The 20,353-nt window shown below is 41.2% G+C and overlaps 1 protein-coding gene across 2 annotated transcripts; it reads right to left on the bottom strand.

Annotated features, from left to right (window-relative positions):
• Positions 1–652: 652 nt before the first annotated feature.
• Positions 653–18,696, bottom strand: si:dkey-225f5.4 (uncharacterized). 2 transcript variants are annotated; one of them, XM_062036510.1, is made up of 9 exons: positions 18,559–18,696; positions 13,468–13,567; positions 9,662–9,773; positions 9,441–9,598; positions 4,331–4,473; positions 4,029–4,197; positions 3,814–3,947; positions 3,581–3,743; positions 653–813 (listed from the first exon to the last, which is right to left on the bottom strand). In XM_062036510.1, exons 1-9 carry the CDS (start codon positions 18,573–18,575, stop codon positions 748–750), a joined length of 1,062 nt encoding a protein of 353 aa, XP_061892494.1. In that variant the 5' UTR covers positions 18,576–18,696; the 3' UTR covers positions 653–747. The 2 variants fall into 2 exon arrangements, with proteins under 2 accessions (XP_061892494.1, XP_061892495.1); XM_062036511.1 differs by lacking the exon at positions 18,559–18,696 and adding an exon at positions 16,232–16,369.
• Positions 18,697–20,353: the final 1,657 nt, after the last annotated feature.

The raw sequence follows: 20,353 nt of genomic DNA, 5'->3' as shown, positions 1-20,353 counted from the left end.
TACAAGTGTATGTACACTTTTGACCACCACTGTGTTATATATATATATATATATATATATATATATATATATATATATATATATATATATATATATATACACACATTCATATATGTATGTATATATATATACACATTTATATATGTATATATATACACCTACACACACATATACATACGTACACATGTATAAATGTATATATACACACATAAATACATTTGTACACACATATATAAATGTATATATATATACATTAGGTCAGGAAAAAACACAGAGGCTATATCATCCCTACAAGCCTGTTTCGCAGGTTTCCCTGCTTGTCAGGGGACTTTATTTTAATTTTAACAAAATCCCCTGACGAGCGGGGAAACCTGCAAAACAGGCTTGTAGGGATGATATAGCCTTTGAGTTTTTTTCTGACCTAACGTATATTCCGCTCTACCCCGGTATTGAGCACTGTATAACACATAAACCACAGAAACCTCGACTATAAATGTGTGTATATATATATATACATACATGTGTGCAAATATATGTCTATACTGTATGTGTGTGTATGTATATATATATATATACAGTATATACACACACACACATACACATCTTTAAACTAAGAGACCACAATATTTGCATACAAATGTAATTTTATCATCAGAATGTCAACAAGTAATTAAAAGATATATATATTTAATTAAATGCATGACAGATGAGAGGACATCAAAGGATAAGAAATCAGATGAGAGGACATCAGATGAGAGAACTGCTGCAGAGAAGAATCAGCCAGTCAGTCAGGCGGCTGTGAGGTTTTGGAGGCTGCATAACAATTAAGTAAAAACATTAAAATGCTGACATGGTAGTTGAAAGAAATTATAATAATCCATCCATCCATTTTCTACCGCTTATTCCCTTCGGGGTCGCTGGAGCCTATCTCAGCTACAATCGGGCATAATATAAAGCCCAAAAGCAGTGAAGTTGTCAGGTTGTGTAAATGGTAAATAAAAAGAGAATATAACAAATCATTTTCAACTTATATTCAATTGAATAGACTGCAAAGACAAGATATTTCATGGTATTTATAATTTTTTAAAATGTTTTTCTGCAAATATTAGCTCTGCACTGTACAAACATACATATACACATACTGTACATATACATTCACTGTACAAACACACATATACACATACTGTACATATACATTCACTGTACAAACACACATATACACATACTGTACATATACATTCACTGTACAAACACACATATACACATACTGTACATATACATTCACTGTACAAACATACATATACACATACTGTACATATACATTCACTGTACAAACATACATATACACATACTGTACATATACAAGTACATATACATACATACACTCATGCACATAATCACGTTTCATCAAACATATATTAACGTTGTTGCCCTAGGGTAAACTGGGTATAACACATGGCACACTGACCAAGCTTAACCTATTGTTACTATAACAATCTACAAGGTTAATGTAGGTTGCTTCTCTTTCTTCCCCTCCATTTTTCTGCATTCTTTCGTATCTCAAGTTATCATGACGTATATGTATTGTTGCATTTGAACAATTGTATTGTTGATAATAAAGGTAAAGTATTGGTATTGTTTATTATCAATAGTGATATTTCTATTGGTATTTTTATTGATCCATTTGTAGTGTAGTAATGTTATTTGTCATTTCTGTATTATTATTTATTTCGCTAACTGCTTATTTGCTATCACTTTCACCATCATATTTGTACATGTCCTATTTGCTGATGTTGCTCTATTGTTGTTGTTGTTGTGTTTGCTGTTGTTGTTTTTGTTGTCTCTCTGTCTAATCCCCCTCTTGTCCCCACAATTCCCCCCTCTGTCTTCCTTTTTTTCTCTTTCTATCCCCTCCTGCTCCGGCCCGGCTGCACCAAATGATAATATAAATACATTTAATAAAGTCAAATACAAATAAGGCAACAAGAGAAGTATCCTACACTTCTCTTGTGTAAAGCCAATGTGTACATCTACTATATGATCATCTACATCTACTATATGATCATCTACATCTACTATATGATCATCTACTATATGAGCATCTACATCTACTATATGATCATCTACATCTACTATATGATCATCTACATCTACTATATGATCATCTACATCTACTATATGATCATCTACATCAACTATATGATCATCTACATCTACTATATGATCATCTACATCTACTATATGATAATCTACATCTACTATATGATCATCTACATCTACTATATGATCATCTACATCTACTATATGATCATCTACATCTACTATATGATAATCTACATCTACTATATGATCATCTACATCTACTATATGATCATCTACATCTACTATATGATTTGCCTGAGAAGCTGGACAGGACAAAAAAAAAAAGCGACATCAGTGTGTAAAGGATATCACCACATGGGCTCAGGAACACTTCAGAAAACCACTGTCAGTAACTACAGTTGGTCGCTACATCTGTAAGTGCAAGTTAAAACTCTACTATGCAAAGCCAAAGCCATTTATCAACAACACCCAGAAACACTTCGCTGGGCCCGAGCTCATCTAAGATGGACTGATGCAAAGTGGAAAAGTGTTCTGTGGTCTGACGAGTCCACCTTTCAAATTGTTTTTGGAAACTGTGGACGTCGTGTCCTCTGGACCAAAGAGGAAAAGAACCATCTGGACTGTTCTAGGGTGAAAGTGTAAAAGGCAGCATGTGTGATGGTATGGGGGTGTATTAGTGGTCAAGACATGTTCTAGGGTGAAAGTGTAAGAGGCAGCATGTGTGATGGTATGGGGGTGTATTAGTGGTCAAGACATGTTCTAGGGTGAAAGTGTAAAAGGCAGCATGTGTGATGGTATGGGGGTGTATTAGTGGTCAAGACATGTTCTAGGGTGAAAGTGTAAAAGGCAGCATGTGTGATGGTATGGGGGTGTATTAGTGGTCAAGACATGGGTAACTTACACATCTGTGAAGGCACCATTAATGCTGAAAGGTACATACAGCTTTTGGAGCAACATATGTTGCCATCCAAGCATGGACGCCCCTGCTTATTTCAGCAAGACAATGCCAAGCCAGGTGTTACAACAGCGTGGCTTCATAGTAAAAGAGTGCGGGTACTAGACTGGCCTGCCTGTAGTCCAGACATTGAAAATGTGTGGCACCTAAAATAGCAGAAGGGAGACTGTTGAACAACTTAAGCTGTACATCAAGCAAGAATGGGAAAGAATTCCACTTCAAAAATGTGTCTCCTCACTTCCCAAACCTTTACTGAGTGTTGTTAAAAGGAAAGGCCATGTAACACACTGGTAAAAATGCCTTTTTTGCAATGTGTTGCTGCCATTCAATTCTAACTTCATGATTATTTGCAAAGTTTCTCAGTGTGAACATGAAATATCTTGTCTTTGCAGTCTATTCAATTGAATATAAGTTGAAAAGGATTTGTTGTATTCTCTTTTTATTTACACAACCTGACAACTTCACTGCTTCTGTGGTTTGTAGAATGGATTGGTTGACACAAGGCGCGCCCACCACACTCACCTGTAGTCCACAGGTGTCCACGGGCTGAGCGTCTCTGTGCACGGACAGCAGACTGACGGCGCCAGTATCGGGGTAACCCTCCTGCACCTGCAGGTGACACACCAGTGACGCAGACTTCAGGTAGACCAGCACGCGGCTGGCAGGAAGCCAGTCGATGGCGAAGCTATTTGGGGGAGGGAAGCGCGTCAGGCCCGCAGGAAACGGACAGCGGGAAGGTTTTGTATGGCACTCACCTGGACCGCAAGTGCTGGATCTCAGACAGGAGGCAGGCCTGACCCATGTAGTACTGCATGACCTCCAGCAGGGTGGTGCCCAGCTCCGAGCGGCCGCCCGAGACGCTGTGGAGCGCTAGCCCCGGCTGGCTCACCTGCTCACATCAACAGGACGTCGAGCGTCAAGTGTGAACCATGATGCCCCGCCCCCTTTTGGAGGGGTGCTGTGGGATTACCTGAAGTGTGAAGCGGTCGTCATGACTCCACCTGACCGACACCTTCAGTGGCTCCACATCATGGCCGGCCTGCTCTTTGTGCCTGCACTCCAGAGACAGCTGTGATTGGTCGAAAGACAGCAGGTGCAGGGGTGTGACGTCATGCACGTCTGACAGGTACACCCTGAAACTGACATCACATCACCCAGTCACCTCTTGTCATGTGACCACTCACTCACATCACCTCTCGTCCCAGCCTCAGGTCATGTGACCACTCACTCACATCACCTCTCATCCCAGCCTCGGGTCATGTGACCACTCACTCATCTCTGAAACGCTGCCAGACATCCACATATGCCAGCACCGCCTTAAGCTCCGCCCTCAGTTGAGTCAGCTGACCCTCACTTCTCTGCAATGCATTGTGGGCCTTCTGCACACACTCGTCCACGTCTTCTCTTTGCTGCTTCTGCAACGCACCACACCTGTGGACTTGTGCACGTACGTGTGTGTATAGGTGTGCGTGTGTGTGTGTGTATAGGTGTGCGTGTGTATAGGTGTGCATCTGTGTGTGTGTGTGTAAGTGTATAGGTGTGAATGTGTGTGCATAAGTGTATGTTTAGGCGTGTGTGTATAGGCGTGTACATGTGTGTATAGGTCTATATAAGCGTGTGTGTATAGGTGTGTATGGGTGTGTGTGTATAGCAGAGGTGGGACCAAGTCATTGCTTTGCAAGTCACAAGTAAGTTTCAAGTCTTTGCCCTCAAGTCTCGAGTCAAGTCCCGAGTCAAGACAGGCAAGTCCCGAGTCAAGTCCAAAGTCAAGACTGGAAAGTCTCAAGTCAAGTCACAAGTCCTGCATTTTGAGTTTCGAGTCCTTTCAAGTCCTTTCGACCACAGACTAATATTTTTACACAGATTGTGTATGCTTTTAAACCGCTGTATTTATTTATTAAAACAAGTGCATTTGAAATAGCAGGAAATAAAATAGTACTGACATTGCAATTCATAATAGCACTATTAACCAGTCATTTTAATAGTTTAAACAATTTTAAACATTTAACTCATTCCTTTACAGAATAAACACATTTGCAAAAACAAGTGCAACTGTACTTATTTGTACAAAAGTGCTAACATTGTATTTCCATGGCATATTGCATTGTAACTAGTTCCACAGCAGTTTCTATTCTGTTCTTACCTTATCTCATTGATCTCATCTCATACTGTATGTGTGTTGATGTGTGCGTACACTTGAAAAACATAACAAATACATGAACATAACAATGAATAGAGTTGTACTTTTTAGATGTCAGGGCCCTATGCAATATGTACACATATTCTTAATATAGTATATATTTTAACTGACCTTTATTTGACTATGTTTGTCTTTTTGTAGGTGGCTAAAATACGCAGTGCTGCTGACCGCCGTCTAACGTTACGTTACTGTGTGTGATACATTGACTAACGTAACGTTAAGTGTAGGTACCTCATGCAACCCTGCTTAAAAAATCACTTGACAAAAAGTATGAATAAGGTAGCAAACTGCAGTGGACGCAACATATTGCCGTTTTTGAAATGACGTTATAACCATAAACATCTTATAAGTAGACGCAATATTGGTTGCTGTGACGCGAGCAATTTGCATCTTGAAGTGGTGATGAGGAGCCGGCGAGCAGCCTAAACTGATAGTTGACAGGTAGAAAACAAAGATGCCAGGCTGGTGTTCAGCGTTTTCCTGCTCAAATGAGCGGACTGTTGAAAATAGGAATCGGGGGATTACTTTTCACAAGTAAGATTTAACATGAATGTACTATTGGTTGTATTTTATGAAAATAACATTACCACAGAGTTGAGAAGGAGCAAAGATCTTCAATATTTGTATGTGAAAATCACAAATAAATCTTCTGGGGGAGGATGACGCCCCTAAAGGGGTTTGGTTTACAAACTTTCTGCCCCACCTAAAACAAAATTCACCAGCCGCCATTGATTATAATGCATTCTCATTTTAGGCAAAATATAAGACAATACTTTCTTAACAGTATAATTGTAACCAGGAATAAGTCTTCAAGTAACAATATTGAAATACTAATATTGTTGGGTAAAACAGAATTTGGTTTTATTCTGAATCCAGTGAAACAGATTGGTGGTTTTAGCTGATATAAAGACTTTCAGGTGTTTGTATATGTTTAAGTATTTGGCAGACGCTTTTATCCAAAGCGACATACATAAAAAATACATATATAACAAGCACTGTAAACATGATCATTTAAGGGAAAAATGTAATACAAAATATCAATACAAAGTGTCACGACAGAATAAACTCTCTGCTGCTGCAGCAACAGAGATACGGTCTATAAGATATATAGATATCTAATGTATTCATACATTGTTTATGTAGCATGTCTATATAACGTAATCATATTGTTTCTTCAATTTAAAAATATCTGACCGTTTTTTTCCCCCTTCTCTGGGGTTATATTCCCAGTTTTAATCTCGGACGTCTGGTCATTTATAGTGTATAAGAATATTCTATTACTGTTAAGCAAACTATGAATAATAAAACATGTGTCCGTTATCATAGCTACACGTATGACAAAAAAGCGCGTGAAAATGAGTGGTATTCAGTGAGGTAAAATGAATTAAATGCGTTGACAGTTCATTGCTCCTGCCAAATGAATTGCACTGAGTGGAGCGGATCACCACTCCAAGATGGCGGCCCCGCGTCTCGTCTGCGCCAGTAGGCAGTAGCGCTCGATGCTGTGTCTACTTATAAGATGTCTATGGTTATGACGTTAGCAGTGAGTTTACAGCCTCACTGATTTAACTACACAGCAAATAAAAGTCATGTTACTTAGCCAATAAACGTTATCTTACATTCAAAACTTACCCTTCTTTGTGCAACTTCAAATGTCGAACGAAGTTGGAAGTTGTTGCGTCTCCGTCTGTAATATTCGAACTGCGTGATTTGCATACGGCAATTCTTTGACCAAGTCGTAGTTTTTATACCCGAACGAAACCAACTTTGGTATAAATCTTTCTCACTGGCGCGTTGTTTGACAACTCTTGTTCATTGGTTGTCCTGCAATTTGATTGGCTGAATGCTGTGTGATGAAAACAATGTAGATCTAATTTGATTGGCTGTTGTACTGAGAGCACACACGCTGACACGCAGCACACACGCTGATAGACAGACACGTACAAAATGAAAGCTACGGAGCGCTCCCAAATAACTTTTTAAGCTTTAGGTTTTGGGGAAAGTAGCAAGTCATGTCAAGTCAAAAGGCTCAAGTCCAAGTGAAGTCACAAGTCATTGATGTTAAAGTCTAAGTCGAGTTGCAAGTCTCTTTACATTTTGTCAAGTCGAGTCTAAAGTCATCAAATTCATGACTCGAGTCTGACTCGAGTCCAAGTCATGTGACTCGAGTCCACACCTCTGGTGTATAGACATGTACGTGTGTATAAGTGTGTATGCGTGTGTACAGGTACGTGTGTGTGTATAGGTTTGTATAAGTGTGTGTGTTTAGGTGTGTATGTATATAGGTGTATGTATAAGTGTGCGTGTGTATAGGTGTGTATAAGTGTGTGTGTGCGTGTATAGACTTGTATGTGTGTGTACGCGTGTGTATAGGTACGTGTGTGTGTATAGGTGTGTGTGCGTGTATAAGTGTGTGTATATTATGTGTATAAGTGTGTGTATACGATGTGTATAGGTGTGTGTGTGTGTGTGTACCTTGTGGTGCAGCTGCTGCAACAGGTGTGTGACTCTGTGTCGTATAAGTGTGACCACTAAGTGTGTGTGCATGTGTATAGGTGTGTGAATGTACAGGTGTGTGTGTGTGTGTGTACCTTGTGGTGCAGCTGCTGCAACAGGTGTGTGACTCTGTGTCGTATAGGTGTGACCACTAAGTGTGTGTGCACGTGTATAGGTGTGTGAATGTACAGGTGTGTGTGTGTGTACCTTGTGGTGCAGCTGCTGCAACAGGTGTGTGAGTCTGTGTCGTATAGGTGTGACCACATAGTGTGTGTGTGTGCATGTGTATAGGTGTGTGTGTGTACCTTGTGGTGCAGCCGCTGCAACAGGTGTTTGAGTCTGTGTCGTATAGGTGCGACCACATAGTATGTGTGTGTGCATGTGTATAGGTGTGTGTGTGTACCTTGTGGTGCAGCTGCTGCAACAGGTGTGTGACTCTGTGTCGTATAGGTGTGACCACTAAGTGTGTGTGCATGTGTATAGGTGTGTGAATGTACAGGTGTGTGTGTGTGTACCTTGTGGTGCAGCTGCTGCAACAGGTGTGTGACTCTGTGTCGTATAGGTGTGACCACATAGTGTGTGTGTGTGCATGTGTATAGGTGTGTGTGTGTACCTTGTGGTGCAGCCGCTGCAACAGGTGTTTGAGTCTGTGTCGTATAGGTGCGACCACATAGTATGTGTGTGTGCATGTGTATAGGTGTGTGTGTGTACCTTGTGGTGCAGCTGCTGCAACAGGTGTGTGACTCTGTGTCGTATAGGTGTGACCACTAAGTGTGTGTGCATGTGTATAGGTGTGTGAATGTACAGGTGTGTGTGTGTGTACCTTGTGGTGCAGCTGCTGCAACAGGTGTGTGACTCTGTGTCGTATAGGTGTGACCACATAGTGTGTGTGTGTGCATGTGTATAGGTGTGTGTGTGTACCTTGTGGTGCAGCCGCTGCAACAGGTGTTTGAGTCTGTGTCGTATAGGTGCGACCACATAGTATGTGTGTGTGCATGTGTATAGGTGTGTGTGTGTACCTTGTGGTGCAGCTGCTGCAACAGGCGTGTGACTCTGTGTCGTATAGGTGTGACCACTAAGTGTGTGTGCATGTGTATAGGTGTGTGAATGTACAGGTGTGTGTGTGTGTACCTTGTGGTGCAGCTGCTGCAACAGGCGTGTGACTCTGTGTCGTATAGGTGTGACCACTAAGTGTGTGTGCATGTGTATAGGTGTGTGAATGTACAGGTGTGTGTGTGTGTACCTTGTGGTGCAGCTGCTGCAACAGGTGTGTGACTCTGTGTCGTATAGGTGTGACCACTAAGTGTGTGTGCATGTGTATAGGTGTGTGAATGTACAGGTGTGTGTGTGTGTACCTTGTGGTGCAGCTGCTGCAACAGGTGTGTGAGTATAGGTGTGACCACTAAGTGTGTGTGCATGTGTATAGGTGTGTGAATGTACAGGTGTGTGTGTGTACCTTGTGGTGCAGCTGCTGCAACAGGTGTGTGACTCTGTGTCGTATAGGTGTGACCACTAGGTGTGCGTGTGCACGTGTATAGGTGTGTGAATGTACAGGTGTGTGTGTGCGTACCTTGCTGTGCAGCTGCTGCAACAGGTGTGTGACTCTGTGTGCACGTGTATAGGTGTGTGAATGCACAGGTGTGTGTGTGTGTGCATGTGTATAGGTGTGTGTGTGTGTGTGCGTACCTTGCTGTGCAGCTGCTGCAACAGGTGTGTGAGTGTGTGTCGCCCACTGACTCCATGCTGGATGTTGCGGTGCAGTGTAGAGATCAGTGCCTCCAGGTGAGTCTCCATGGTCCTGCTCTCTGCCTTGGCCGCCTTCCACCTGTCTCGAGCTCCGCCCCCTGCAGCCAGGTCATGTTGATGGCACATGGCTGGCTTCACACTCTGCCAAGGTGCTTGCTTACCTGCAGGGGGGGGGCAGGGCTGTGTCAGCAGGTGCTGACCCTCCAACACACGCATCATGGAGTCCAGGACATAGAACTGGCGCCACAGAACCTTCTTCACCTGACGACTGTCCTGCACAGCAAGATCAGCATCAGGACCCGGTTTCAAGACCCGGTTTCAAGACCTTGTTTCAGGACCTGGTTTCAAGAGGCTGTTTCAGGACCTTGTTTCAAGAACCTGTTTCAGGGCCTGCTTCCAGGACCTGGTTTCAGGACCTGGTTTCAAGACCTGCTTTCAAGACCTGCTTTCAGGACCTGGTTTCAGGGCCTGCTTTCATGACCTTGTTTCAGGACCTGGTTTCAAGAACCTGTTTCAGGGCCTGCTTCCAGGACCTGGTTTCAGGACACAGTTTTAGGACCTGGTTTCAAGAACCTGTTTCAGGGCCTGCTTCCAGGACCTGGTTTCAAGACACAGTTTTAGGACCTGGTTTCAAGACCTGGTTTCAGGACACTGCTTCAGGACCTGGTTTCAGGGCCTGATTTCAGGACCTTGTTTCAAGACCTGGTTTCAAGACACTGTTTCAGGACCTGGTTTCAAGACACTGTTTAAGGAACTTGTTTCAAGACCTTGTTTCAAGACCTTGTTTCAGGACCTGGTTTCAAGAACCTGTTTCAGGACCTCATTTCAAGGCCTGCTTTCGGGGTCTGCTTTCAGGACGCTGTTTCAGGACCTGGTTTCAAGACCTTGTTTCAACGCCTGCTTTCAGGACCCTGTTTCAAGACCTTGTTTCAGGACCTGGTTTCAAGAACCTGTTTCAGGACCTCGTTTCAAGGCCTGCTTTCAGGACCCCGTTTCAAGACCTTGTTTCAGGATGGCCAACAGGAGCAGACAGAGGCGTGGACTCGAGTCACATGACTTGGACTCGAGTCATGAATTTGATGACTTTAGACTGGACTTGACAAAATGTAAAGAGACTTGCAACTCGACTTAGACTTTAACATCAATGACTTGTGACTTCACTTGGACTTAAACATAAACATATATAAACACCTGAAAGTCTTGAAGTATTTGGCAGACACTTTTATCCAAAGCGACATACATCAAAAACAATGACTGTAAACATGATCATTTAAGGGAAGAATGTAATAGAAAATATCAATACAAAGTGTCAAGACAGAATAAAGTCTCTGCTGCTGCAGCAACAGAGATACAGTCTATAAGATATATAGATATCTAATGTATTCATACATTGTTTATGTAGCATATATATATAACCTCATCATATTGTTTCTTCAATTTAAAAAATAGCTGACCCTTCTCTGGGATTATATTCCCATTTTGATCTGGTCACTTATAGCATATAAGAATATTCTATTACTGTTAAGCAAACTATGAATAATAAAACATGTGTCCGTTATCATAGCTACACGTATGACAAAAAAGTGTGTGAAAATGAGTGGTATTCAGTGAGGTAAGATGAATGAAATGTCATTGCTTCTGCCAAATGAATTGCACTGAGTGGAGCGGATCACCACTCCAAGATGGCGGCCCCGCGTCTCGTCAGCACCAGTAGGCAGTAGCGCTCCATGCTGCGTACCCTTAGAACATGTCTATGATCCGCTCCACTCAGTGCAATTCATTTGGCAGGAGCAATGACATTTAATTCATCTTACCTCACTGAATACCACTCATTTTCACGCGATCAGCTATTTTTAAGTTGAAGAAACAATAAAATGAGGTTATATACACATGCTACATAAACAATGTATGAATACATTAGATATCTATAGACTGTATCTCTGTTGCTGCAGCAGCAGAGACTTTATTCTGTCGTGACACTTTGTATTGATATTTTCTATTACATTCTTCCCTTAAATGATCATGTTTACAGTCATTGTTTTATATGTATTTTTGATGTATGTCGCTTTGGATAAAAGCGTCTGCCAAATACTTCAACATAAACATATATAAACACCTGAAAGTCTTTATATCAGCTAAAACCACCAATCTGTTTCACTGGATTCAGAATAAAACCAAATTGTGTCTTACCCAACAATGTTAGTATTTGATTATTGTTACTTGAAGACTTATTCCTGGTTACAATTATACTGTTAAGAAAGTATTGTCTTATACTTTGCCTAAAATGAGAATGCATCATAATCAGTGGCGGCTGGTGAATTTTGTTTTAGGTGAGGCTAAAAGTTTGTAAAGCAAACCCCTTTAGGGGCGTCATCCTCCCCCAGAAGATTTATTTGTCATTTTCACATACAAATATTAAAGATCTTGGCTCCTTCTCAACTCTGTGCTAATATTCTTTTCACAAAATACAACCAATAGTACGTTAATGTTCAATCTTACTTGTGAAAAGTAATCCCCCGATTCTTATTTTCAACTGTCCGCTCATTTGAGCAGGAAAACGCTGAACACCATCTTTGTTTTCTACCTGTCAACTGTCAGTTTAGCATCTTTGTTTTCTACCTGTCAACTGTCAGTTTAGCATCTTTGTTTTCTACCTGTCAACTGTCAGTTTAGCATCTTTGTTTTCTACCTGTTAACTGTCAGTTTAGGCTGCTCGCCGGCTCCTCATCACTACTTCAAAATGGCGGCCCAATTTCTCGCGTCACAGCAGCCAATGCTGCGTCTACTTATAAGATGTCTATGGTTGTAACGTCATTGCAAACACGGCAATATGTTGCGTCCACTGCAGTTAGCTACCTTATTCATACTTTTTGTCAAGGGATTTTTTTAAGCAGGGTTGCATGAGGTATCTACACATAACGTTACGTTAGTCAATGTATCACACACAGTAACGTAACGTTAGTCAATGTATCACACACAGTAACGTAATGTTAGTCAATGTATCACACACAGTAACGTAACGTTAGTCAATGTATCACACACAGTAACGTAACGTTAGTCAATGTATCACACACAGTAACGTAACGTTAGTCAATGTATCACACACAGTAACGTAACGTTAGTCAATGTATCACACACAGTAACGTAACGTTAGTCAATGTATCACACACAGTAACGTAACGTTAGTCAATGTATCACACACAGTAACGTAACGTTAGTCAATGTATCACACACAGTAACGTAACGTAACGTTAGACGGCGGTCAGCAGCAGCACATATTTTAGCCACCTCCAAAAAGACAAACATAGTCAAATAAGGTCAGTTAAAATGTATACTATATTAAGAATGTGTGTACATATTGCATAGGGCCCTGATATGTAAAAAGTACAACTCTGTTCATTGTTATGTTCATGTATTTGTTATGTTTTTCATGTGTACGCACACATCAACACACATACAGTATGAGATGAGATAAGGTAAGAACAGGATAGAAAGTGCTGTGGAACTAGTTACAATGCAATATGCCATGGAAATACAATGTTAACACTTTTGTGCAAATAAGTACATTTGCACTTGTTTTTTCAAATGTGTTTATTCTGTAAAGGAATGAGTTAAATGTTTAAAATGACTGGTTAATAGTACTATTATGAACTGCAATGTCAGCACTATTTGTTTTCCTGCAATTTCAAATACACTTGTTTTAATAAATAAATGCAGCGTTTTAAAAGCATATACAATCTGTGTAAATATATTAGTCTGTGGTTAAAAGGACTTGAAAGGACCTCGAAACTCAAAATGCAGGACTTGGGACTTGACTTGAGACTTTCCAGTCTTGTTTTTGGACTTGACTCTGGACTTGCCTGACTTGACTCGAGACTTGACTCGGGACTTGAGGGCAAAGACTTGAGACTTACTTATGACTTGCAAAACAATGACTTGGTCCCAACTCTGGGAGCAGAAGACAAACCTGCATGAAGAGAAGTGTCCCGTCTGCCGAGTCTGCCAGGTCCGACTGGTCCAGGTCACCACACGGCGCCAGCAGGACACGTTCAGAGCGCTGCAACACACTGACACACACCAGGAATACTTCAATACTGTGTACTTGGTGTACTTCTGTGTAGTCTTAGATCCAGGACTCTCTTCTTACTTTTATACCTTCAATCTACCTGTCAAAGTCTGGGGATTGCGGGAGAAAATAGCAGCTAGCTGTGATGCTAACTAACAGCTAGCTGTGATGCTAACTAGCAGCTAGCTGTGATGCTAACTAGCAGCTAGCTGTGACTCTAACTAGCAGCTAGATGTGGCGCTAACTAGCAGCTAGATGTGATGCTAACTTGCAGCTATATGGAATGCTAACTAGCAGCTAGATGTGATGCTAACTAGCTGCTAGATGTGCCGCTAACTTGCAGCTAGATGTGATGCTAACTAGCAGCTAGCTGTGATGCTAACTTGCAGCGAGATTTGATGCTAAACGGCCTCAAATTTCAACTTTTTTAAGGTCAAGGCAAGTGTTGTATACAATGTGCAAAACACACCATCTTCAAGACGCGTTGTGACCGTGCGTCAGCCATGTTGTAGTTTTTAGCGCTTCCATAGCGAGTCTACTGACAGAACTAAGTTAGAAGTACTTTGTATTAGCGCAGGATGCATGCACGAGCCAGTCATTCTTCCCCGTGTAAGAATAGAATAACATTAATAATAATACCATTCTAGGGCGGCATGGCGTAGTGCAGGGGTCACCAACGCGGTGCCCGCGGGCACCAGGTAGCCCGTGGGCACCAGGTAGCCCGTAAGGACCAGATGAGTAGCCCGCCGGCCTGTTCTAAAAATAGCTCAAATAGCAGCACTTACCAGTGAGCTGCCTCTATTTTTTAAATTGTATTTATTTACTAGCAAGCTGGTCTCGCTTTGCCCGACATTTTCAATTCTAAGAGAGACAAAACTCAAATAGAATTTGAAAATCCAAGAAAATATATTAAAGACTTGGTCTTCACTTGTTTAAATAAATTCATTAATTTGTTTCCTTTGCTTCTTATAACTTTCAGAAAGACAATTTTAGAGAAAAAATACAACCTTAAAAATGGTTTTAGGATTTTTAAACACATATACCTTTTTACCTTTTAAATTCCTTCCTCTTCTTTCCTGACAATTTAAATCAATGTTCAAGTAAATTTATTTTTTTTATTGTAAAGAATAATAAATACATTTTAATTTAATTCTTCATTTTAGCTTCTGTTTTTTCGACAAAGAATATTTGTGAAATATTTCTTCAAACTTATTATGATTTAAAATTCAAAAAAATTATTCCGGCAAATCTAGAAAATCTGTAGAATCAATTTTGAATCTTATTTCAAAGTCTTTTGAATTTCTTTTAAAATTTTTGTTCTGGAAAATCTAGAAGAAATAATGATTTGTCTTTGTTAGAAATATAGCTTGGTCCAATTTGTTATATATTCTAACAAAGTGTAGATTGGATTTTAACCTATTTAAAACATGTCATCAAAATTCTAAAATTAATCTTAATCAGGAAAAATTACTAATGATGTTCCATAAATTATTTTTTTAATTTTTTCAAAAAGATTCGAATTAGCTAGTTTTTCTCTTCTTTTTTTCGGTTGAATTTTGAATTTTAAAGAGTGGAAATTGAAGATAAACTATGTTTCAAAATTTAATTGTCTTTTTTTTTCGTGTTTTCTCCTCTTTTAAACCGTTCAATTAAGCGTAAATATCATTAATTATTAATAATAACATAGAGTTAAAGGTAAATTGAGCAAATTGGCTATTTCTGGCAATTTATCGAAGTGTGTATCAAACTGGTAGCCCTTCGCATTAATCACTACCCAAGAAGTAGCTCTTGCTTTCAAAAAGGTTGGTGACCCCTGGCGTAGTGGGTAGAGCGGCCGTGCCAGAAACCTGGGGGTTGCAGGTTCGCTCCCTGCCTCTTACCATCTAAAAATCGCTGCCGTTGTGTCCTTGGGCAGGACACTTCACCCTTGCCCCCGGTGCCGAATGAATGACGAATGAATGAGTTGTAAAAATGAATGATGGGTTCTCACTTCTCTGTGAAGAGCTTTGAGTGCCTAGAAAAGCGCTGTATAAATCCATTATTATTATTATTATTATTATTCTGCCTGTACACAAATAACAATGTTCACTTACTTAATATAAACATAATAAACATAATAAACACTTACAGTGTTTATTATGCTTGTTGTCATTTTTTAAAATTAGTTCATAATTTAGTATTTTAATTTTGAACAACCAACTAACTAAACATTATATATATTTTATTTTTGTTTTGAGAGCTTCTAACATTTTTAGATCAGATTTAACTTTTTCCACTGAGGGTCACATACTGAAAAGTCAAGTATTTTGGGGGACAATTTTGATATTTTTTAAAATGGTAAAAAAAAACAAAAAAACATTTTATATCAATATAAAATATATGTGTTTGTATACAAAACTGTGTTATAAGTATATTATCATTATTTGTTTAAAATGTTCAGCTTTTTCTCATTACATTCCGATTTTTGAAGGCTGTTTTTTAAAATTTTTACTGCTGTTGTTCTTTTAGGTATGGTATTATTTGAAAATAGACAACTTGTTAAAGGCCTACTGAAAGCCACTACTAGCGACCACGCAGTCTGATAGTTTATATATCAATGATGACATCTTAACATTGCAACACATGCCAATACGGCCGGGTTAACTTCCATCCATCCATTTCCTACCGCTTATTCCCTTCGGGGTTGCGGGGGGTGCTGGCGCCTATCTCAGCTACAATCGGGCGGAAGGCGGGGTACACCCTGGACAAGTCGCCACCTTATCACAGGGCCAACACAGATAGACAACATTCACACTCACATTCACACACTAGGGCCAATTTAGTGTTGCCAATCAACCTATCCCCAGGTGCATGTCTTTGGAAGTGGGAGGGGCCTATCCCCAGGTGCATGTCTTTGGAGGTGGGAGGAAGCCGGAGTACCCGGAGGGAACCCACGCAGTCACGGGGAGGACATGCAAACTCCACACAGAAAGATCCTGAGCCCGGGATTGAACTCACGACTACTCAGGACCTTCGTATTGTGAGGCAGACGCACTAACCCCTCTGCCACCGTGCTTATAAAGGGCAATTTTAAATTTCCCGGTTGAAAAGGTCTATGTATGATGACGTATGCGCGTGACATTAATGGTTCAAACTGAAGTATTGGGACACATTGTATCCAATACAAAAAGCTCTGTTTTCATCTCATAATTCCACAGTATTCTGGACATCTGTGTTGGTGAATCTTTTGCAATTTGTTTAATGAACAATGGAGACTGCAAAGAAGAAAGTTGTAGGTGGGATCGGTGTATTAGCGGCTGGCTGCAGCAACACAACCAGGAGGACTTTGAGCTGGATAGCAGACGCGCTATCCGACGCTAGCCGCCGACCGCATCAATGATCGGGTGAAGTCCTTTGTCGCTCCGTCGATCGCTGGAACGCAGGTGAGCACGGGTGTTGATGAGCAGATGAGGGCTGGCTGGCGTAGGTGGAGCGCTAATGTTTTTATCATAGCTCTGTGAGGTACCGTTGCTAAGTTAGCTTCAATGGCGTCGTTAGCAACAGCATTGCTAGGCTTCCACAGGCGGCACAGCATTAACCGTGTAGTTACATGTCCAGTGTTTGGTTTGGTGTCTCCTGATAGTAGTATTGTTGATCTGCTGTCTATCCTTCCAGTCAGGGGCTTATTTCTTTTGTTTCTATCTGCATTTAAGCACGATGCTATCACGTTAGCTCCGTAGCTAAAGTGCTTCACCGATGTATTGTCGTGGAGATAAAAGTCACTGTGAATGTCCATTTCGCGTTCTGGACTCATTTTCAAGAGGATATAGTATCCGAGGTGGTTTAAAATACAAATCCGTGATCCACAATAGAAAAAGGAGAAAGTGTGGAATCCAATGAGTCCTTTTACCTAAATTACGGTCAGAGCGAAAAAAGATATGTCCTGCACTGCACTCTAGTCCTTCACTCTCACGTTCCTCATCCACAAATCTTTCATCCTCGCTCAAATTAATGGGGTAATCGTCGCTTTCTCGGTCCGAATCTCTCTCGCTGCTGGTGTAAACAATGGAGAAATGTGAGGAGCCTTTCAACCTGGGACGTCACGCTACTTCCGGTACAGGCAAGGCTTTTTTTTATCAGCGACCAAAAGTTGCGAAATTTATCGTCAATGTTCTCTACTAAATCCTTTCAGCAAAAATATGGCAATATCGCGAAATGATCAAGTATGACACATAGAATGGATCTGCTATCCCCGTTTAAATAAAAAAAAATCATTTCAGTAGGCCTTTTAAGTTTAGCTGACGTTATGTATATTCGCACTCGGTATCGCCGATAGCAGACTGAATTTGACTTGGTATCGGATCGGACAGAAAGTCGGTGGTATCGCACATCACTAGTTTGAGTGTGATCTTTACATACACCTGCTTCAAAATATGACATTATATCAATCGCTACAATTATTCTTCAGGAAAAAGTATTTTGCGGGAACATTTTTGGGTGTTTAAAACGATTAATAATATTTACATTTCTGTTTCCGTACGATTGATTTGCCCAAGTTGTGTACTTCAGAACGTGATTATGAACCAAAACCAAAGTATTAATGTTATAATTTGACATATATTATATATATATTCGACGCGGTACAAACAATAAAAAGCGTGAAGGTTAAGTTAGCATTCCAATAAGTGTAGACTTTGAGGGAAATGTCTTGGAATAAGACTCCATCTTAGTCGGCGTCATTTGATATTTTACAGTCGTACAATTGAAGACATATAGCTCATTACTTGTACAATTGAAGACATATAGCTCATTACTTGTACAATTGAAGACATATAGCTCATTACTTGTACAATTGAAGACCTATAGCTCATTACTTGTACAATTGAAGACCTATAGCTCATTACTTGTACAATTGAAGACCTATAGCTCATTACTTGTACAATTGAAGACCTATAGCTCATTACTTGTACAAGACGCCAGAGATGAAGAATAAACATTTCAAATCAGACTTACGTTTGAATACCCGCCATCTCTGCTTTCAAATTCCCGCGCGATCCAGGTGGTCGCCGGTTGATGACGTCACCATTCGTCCTTTTCCGGTTCCACGTCCTTGCTGCACTCTCGCGCCACCTGGTGTTGTGGATGAGCTGACGAACAATCATCGCCCTGTTTGCTGACATGGAGTCTTTCAAATACTGATTTCATTGATGTGTACTATTTAGTACTTTTCTACACATATTGTTATTGATAAATAATATTTAGTACTTTTCTGCACATATTGTTATTGATAAATAATATTTAGTACTTTTCTACACATATTGATAAATAATATTTAGTACTTTTCTGCACATATTGTTATTGATAAATAATATTTAGTACTTTTCTACACATACTGTTATTGATAAATAATATTCAGTACTTTACTACACTACAAATAGTTATTGATAAATAATATTCAGTACTTTACTACACTACAAATACTGTTATTGATAAATCCTATTTAGTACCTTATTACTACACTACAAATACTGTTTTTATTGCTGAATATTATTTGGTAAGTTTTATATACTACAAATACTTTTTTTTTATAGCTGAATACTATTTTGGTAATGTTGTACATTCCAGATGTGAGTGAAGTGGAGTGAACCACAAGAAGAAGACAAGGAAGGCACACCATGAAGTACACAAAAGTCCCAAGGGAGTGACACAGGGATGCAACACAACTTTATTGAACACAACAGGAGACAGGGGTCAGGGGTCAGTCACAGGCGGGGTCAGTCAGAGGGGGAGTCAGTCACAGGTGGGGTTAGTCACAGGGGAGTCAGTCACAGGGGGGTCAGTCACAGGGGAGTCAGTCACAGGGGGGTCAGTCACGGAGTCAATCACAGGGGAGTCAGTCACAGGGGAGTCAGTCACAGGGGGTCAGTCAATCACAGGGGAGTCAGTCACAGGCGGGTCAGTCACAGGGGAGTCAGTCACAGGGGGTCAGTCAATCACAGGGGAGTCAGTCACAGGCGGGTCAGTCACAGGGGAGTCAGTCACAGGGGAGTCAGTCACAGGGGGTCAGTCAATCACAGGGGAGTCAATCACAGGGGAGTCAGTCACAGGGGAGTCAGTCACAGGGGGTCAGTCAATCACAGGGGAGTCAGTGACAGGCGGGTCAGTCACAGGGGAGTCAGTCACAGGGGAGTCAGTCACAGGGGAGTCAATCACAGGGGAGTCAATCACAGGGGAGTCAGTCACAGGGGAGTCAGTCACAGGGGAGTCAATCACAGGGGAGTCAATCACAGGGGAGTCAATCACAGGGGAGTCAGTCACAGGGGAGTCAATCACAGGGGAGTCAGTCACAGGGGGTCAGTCAATCACAGGGGAGTCAGTCACAGGCGGGTCAGTCACAGGGGAGTCAGTCACAGGGGGTCAGTCACAGGGGAGTCAATCACAGGGGAGTCAATCACAGGGGAGTCAGTCACAGGGGAGTCAATCACAGGGGAGTCAGTCACAGGGGAGTCAGTCACAGGGGAGTCAGTCACAGGGGGGTCAGTCACAGGGGGTCAGTCACAGGGGAGTCAATCACAGGTGGGTCAGTCACAGGGGGGCACATTGACACAGGGCTGTGCCTCAAAGACCAGGTGGGGTCAGTCACAGGGGGTCAGTCACAGGGGGGCACATTGACACAGGGCTGTGCCTCAAAGACCAGGTGGGGTCAGTCACAGGGGGTCAGTCACAGGGGGGCACATTGACACAGGGCTGTGCCTCAAAGACCAGGTGGGGTCAGTCACAGGGGGGCACATTGACACAGGGCTGTGCC

This window comes from Entelurus aequoreus, linkage group LG25 (genome assembly GCF_033978785.1).
Source record: "Entelurus aequoreus isolate RoL-2023_Sb linkage group LG25, RoL_Eaeq_v1.1, whole genome shotgun sequence".
In the NCBI taxonomy this organism is placed as follows: Eukaryota; Metazoa; Chordata; class Actinopteri; order Syngnathiformes; family Syngnathidae; genus Entelurus; species Entelurus aequoreus.
The sequence above is the reverse complement of the archived record's forward strand: the minus strand, read 5'-3'. Positions and strand labels throughout refer to the sequence as shown.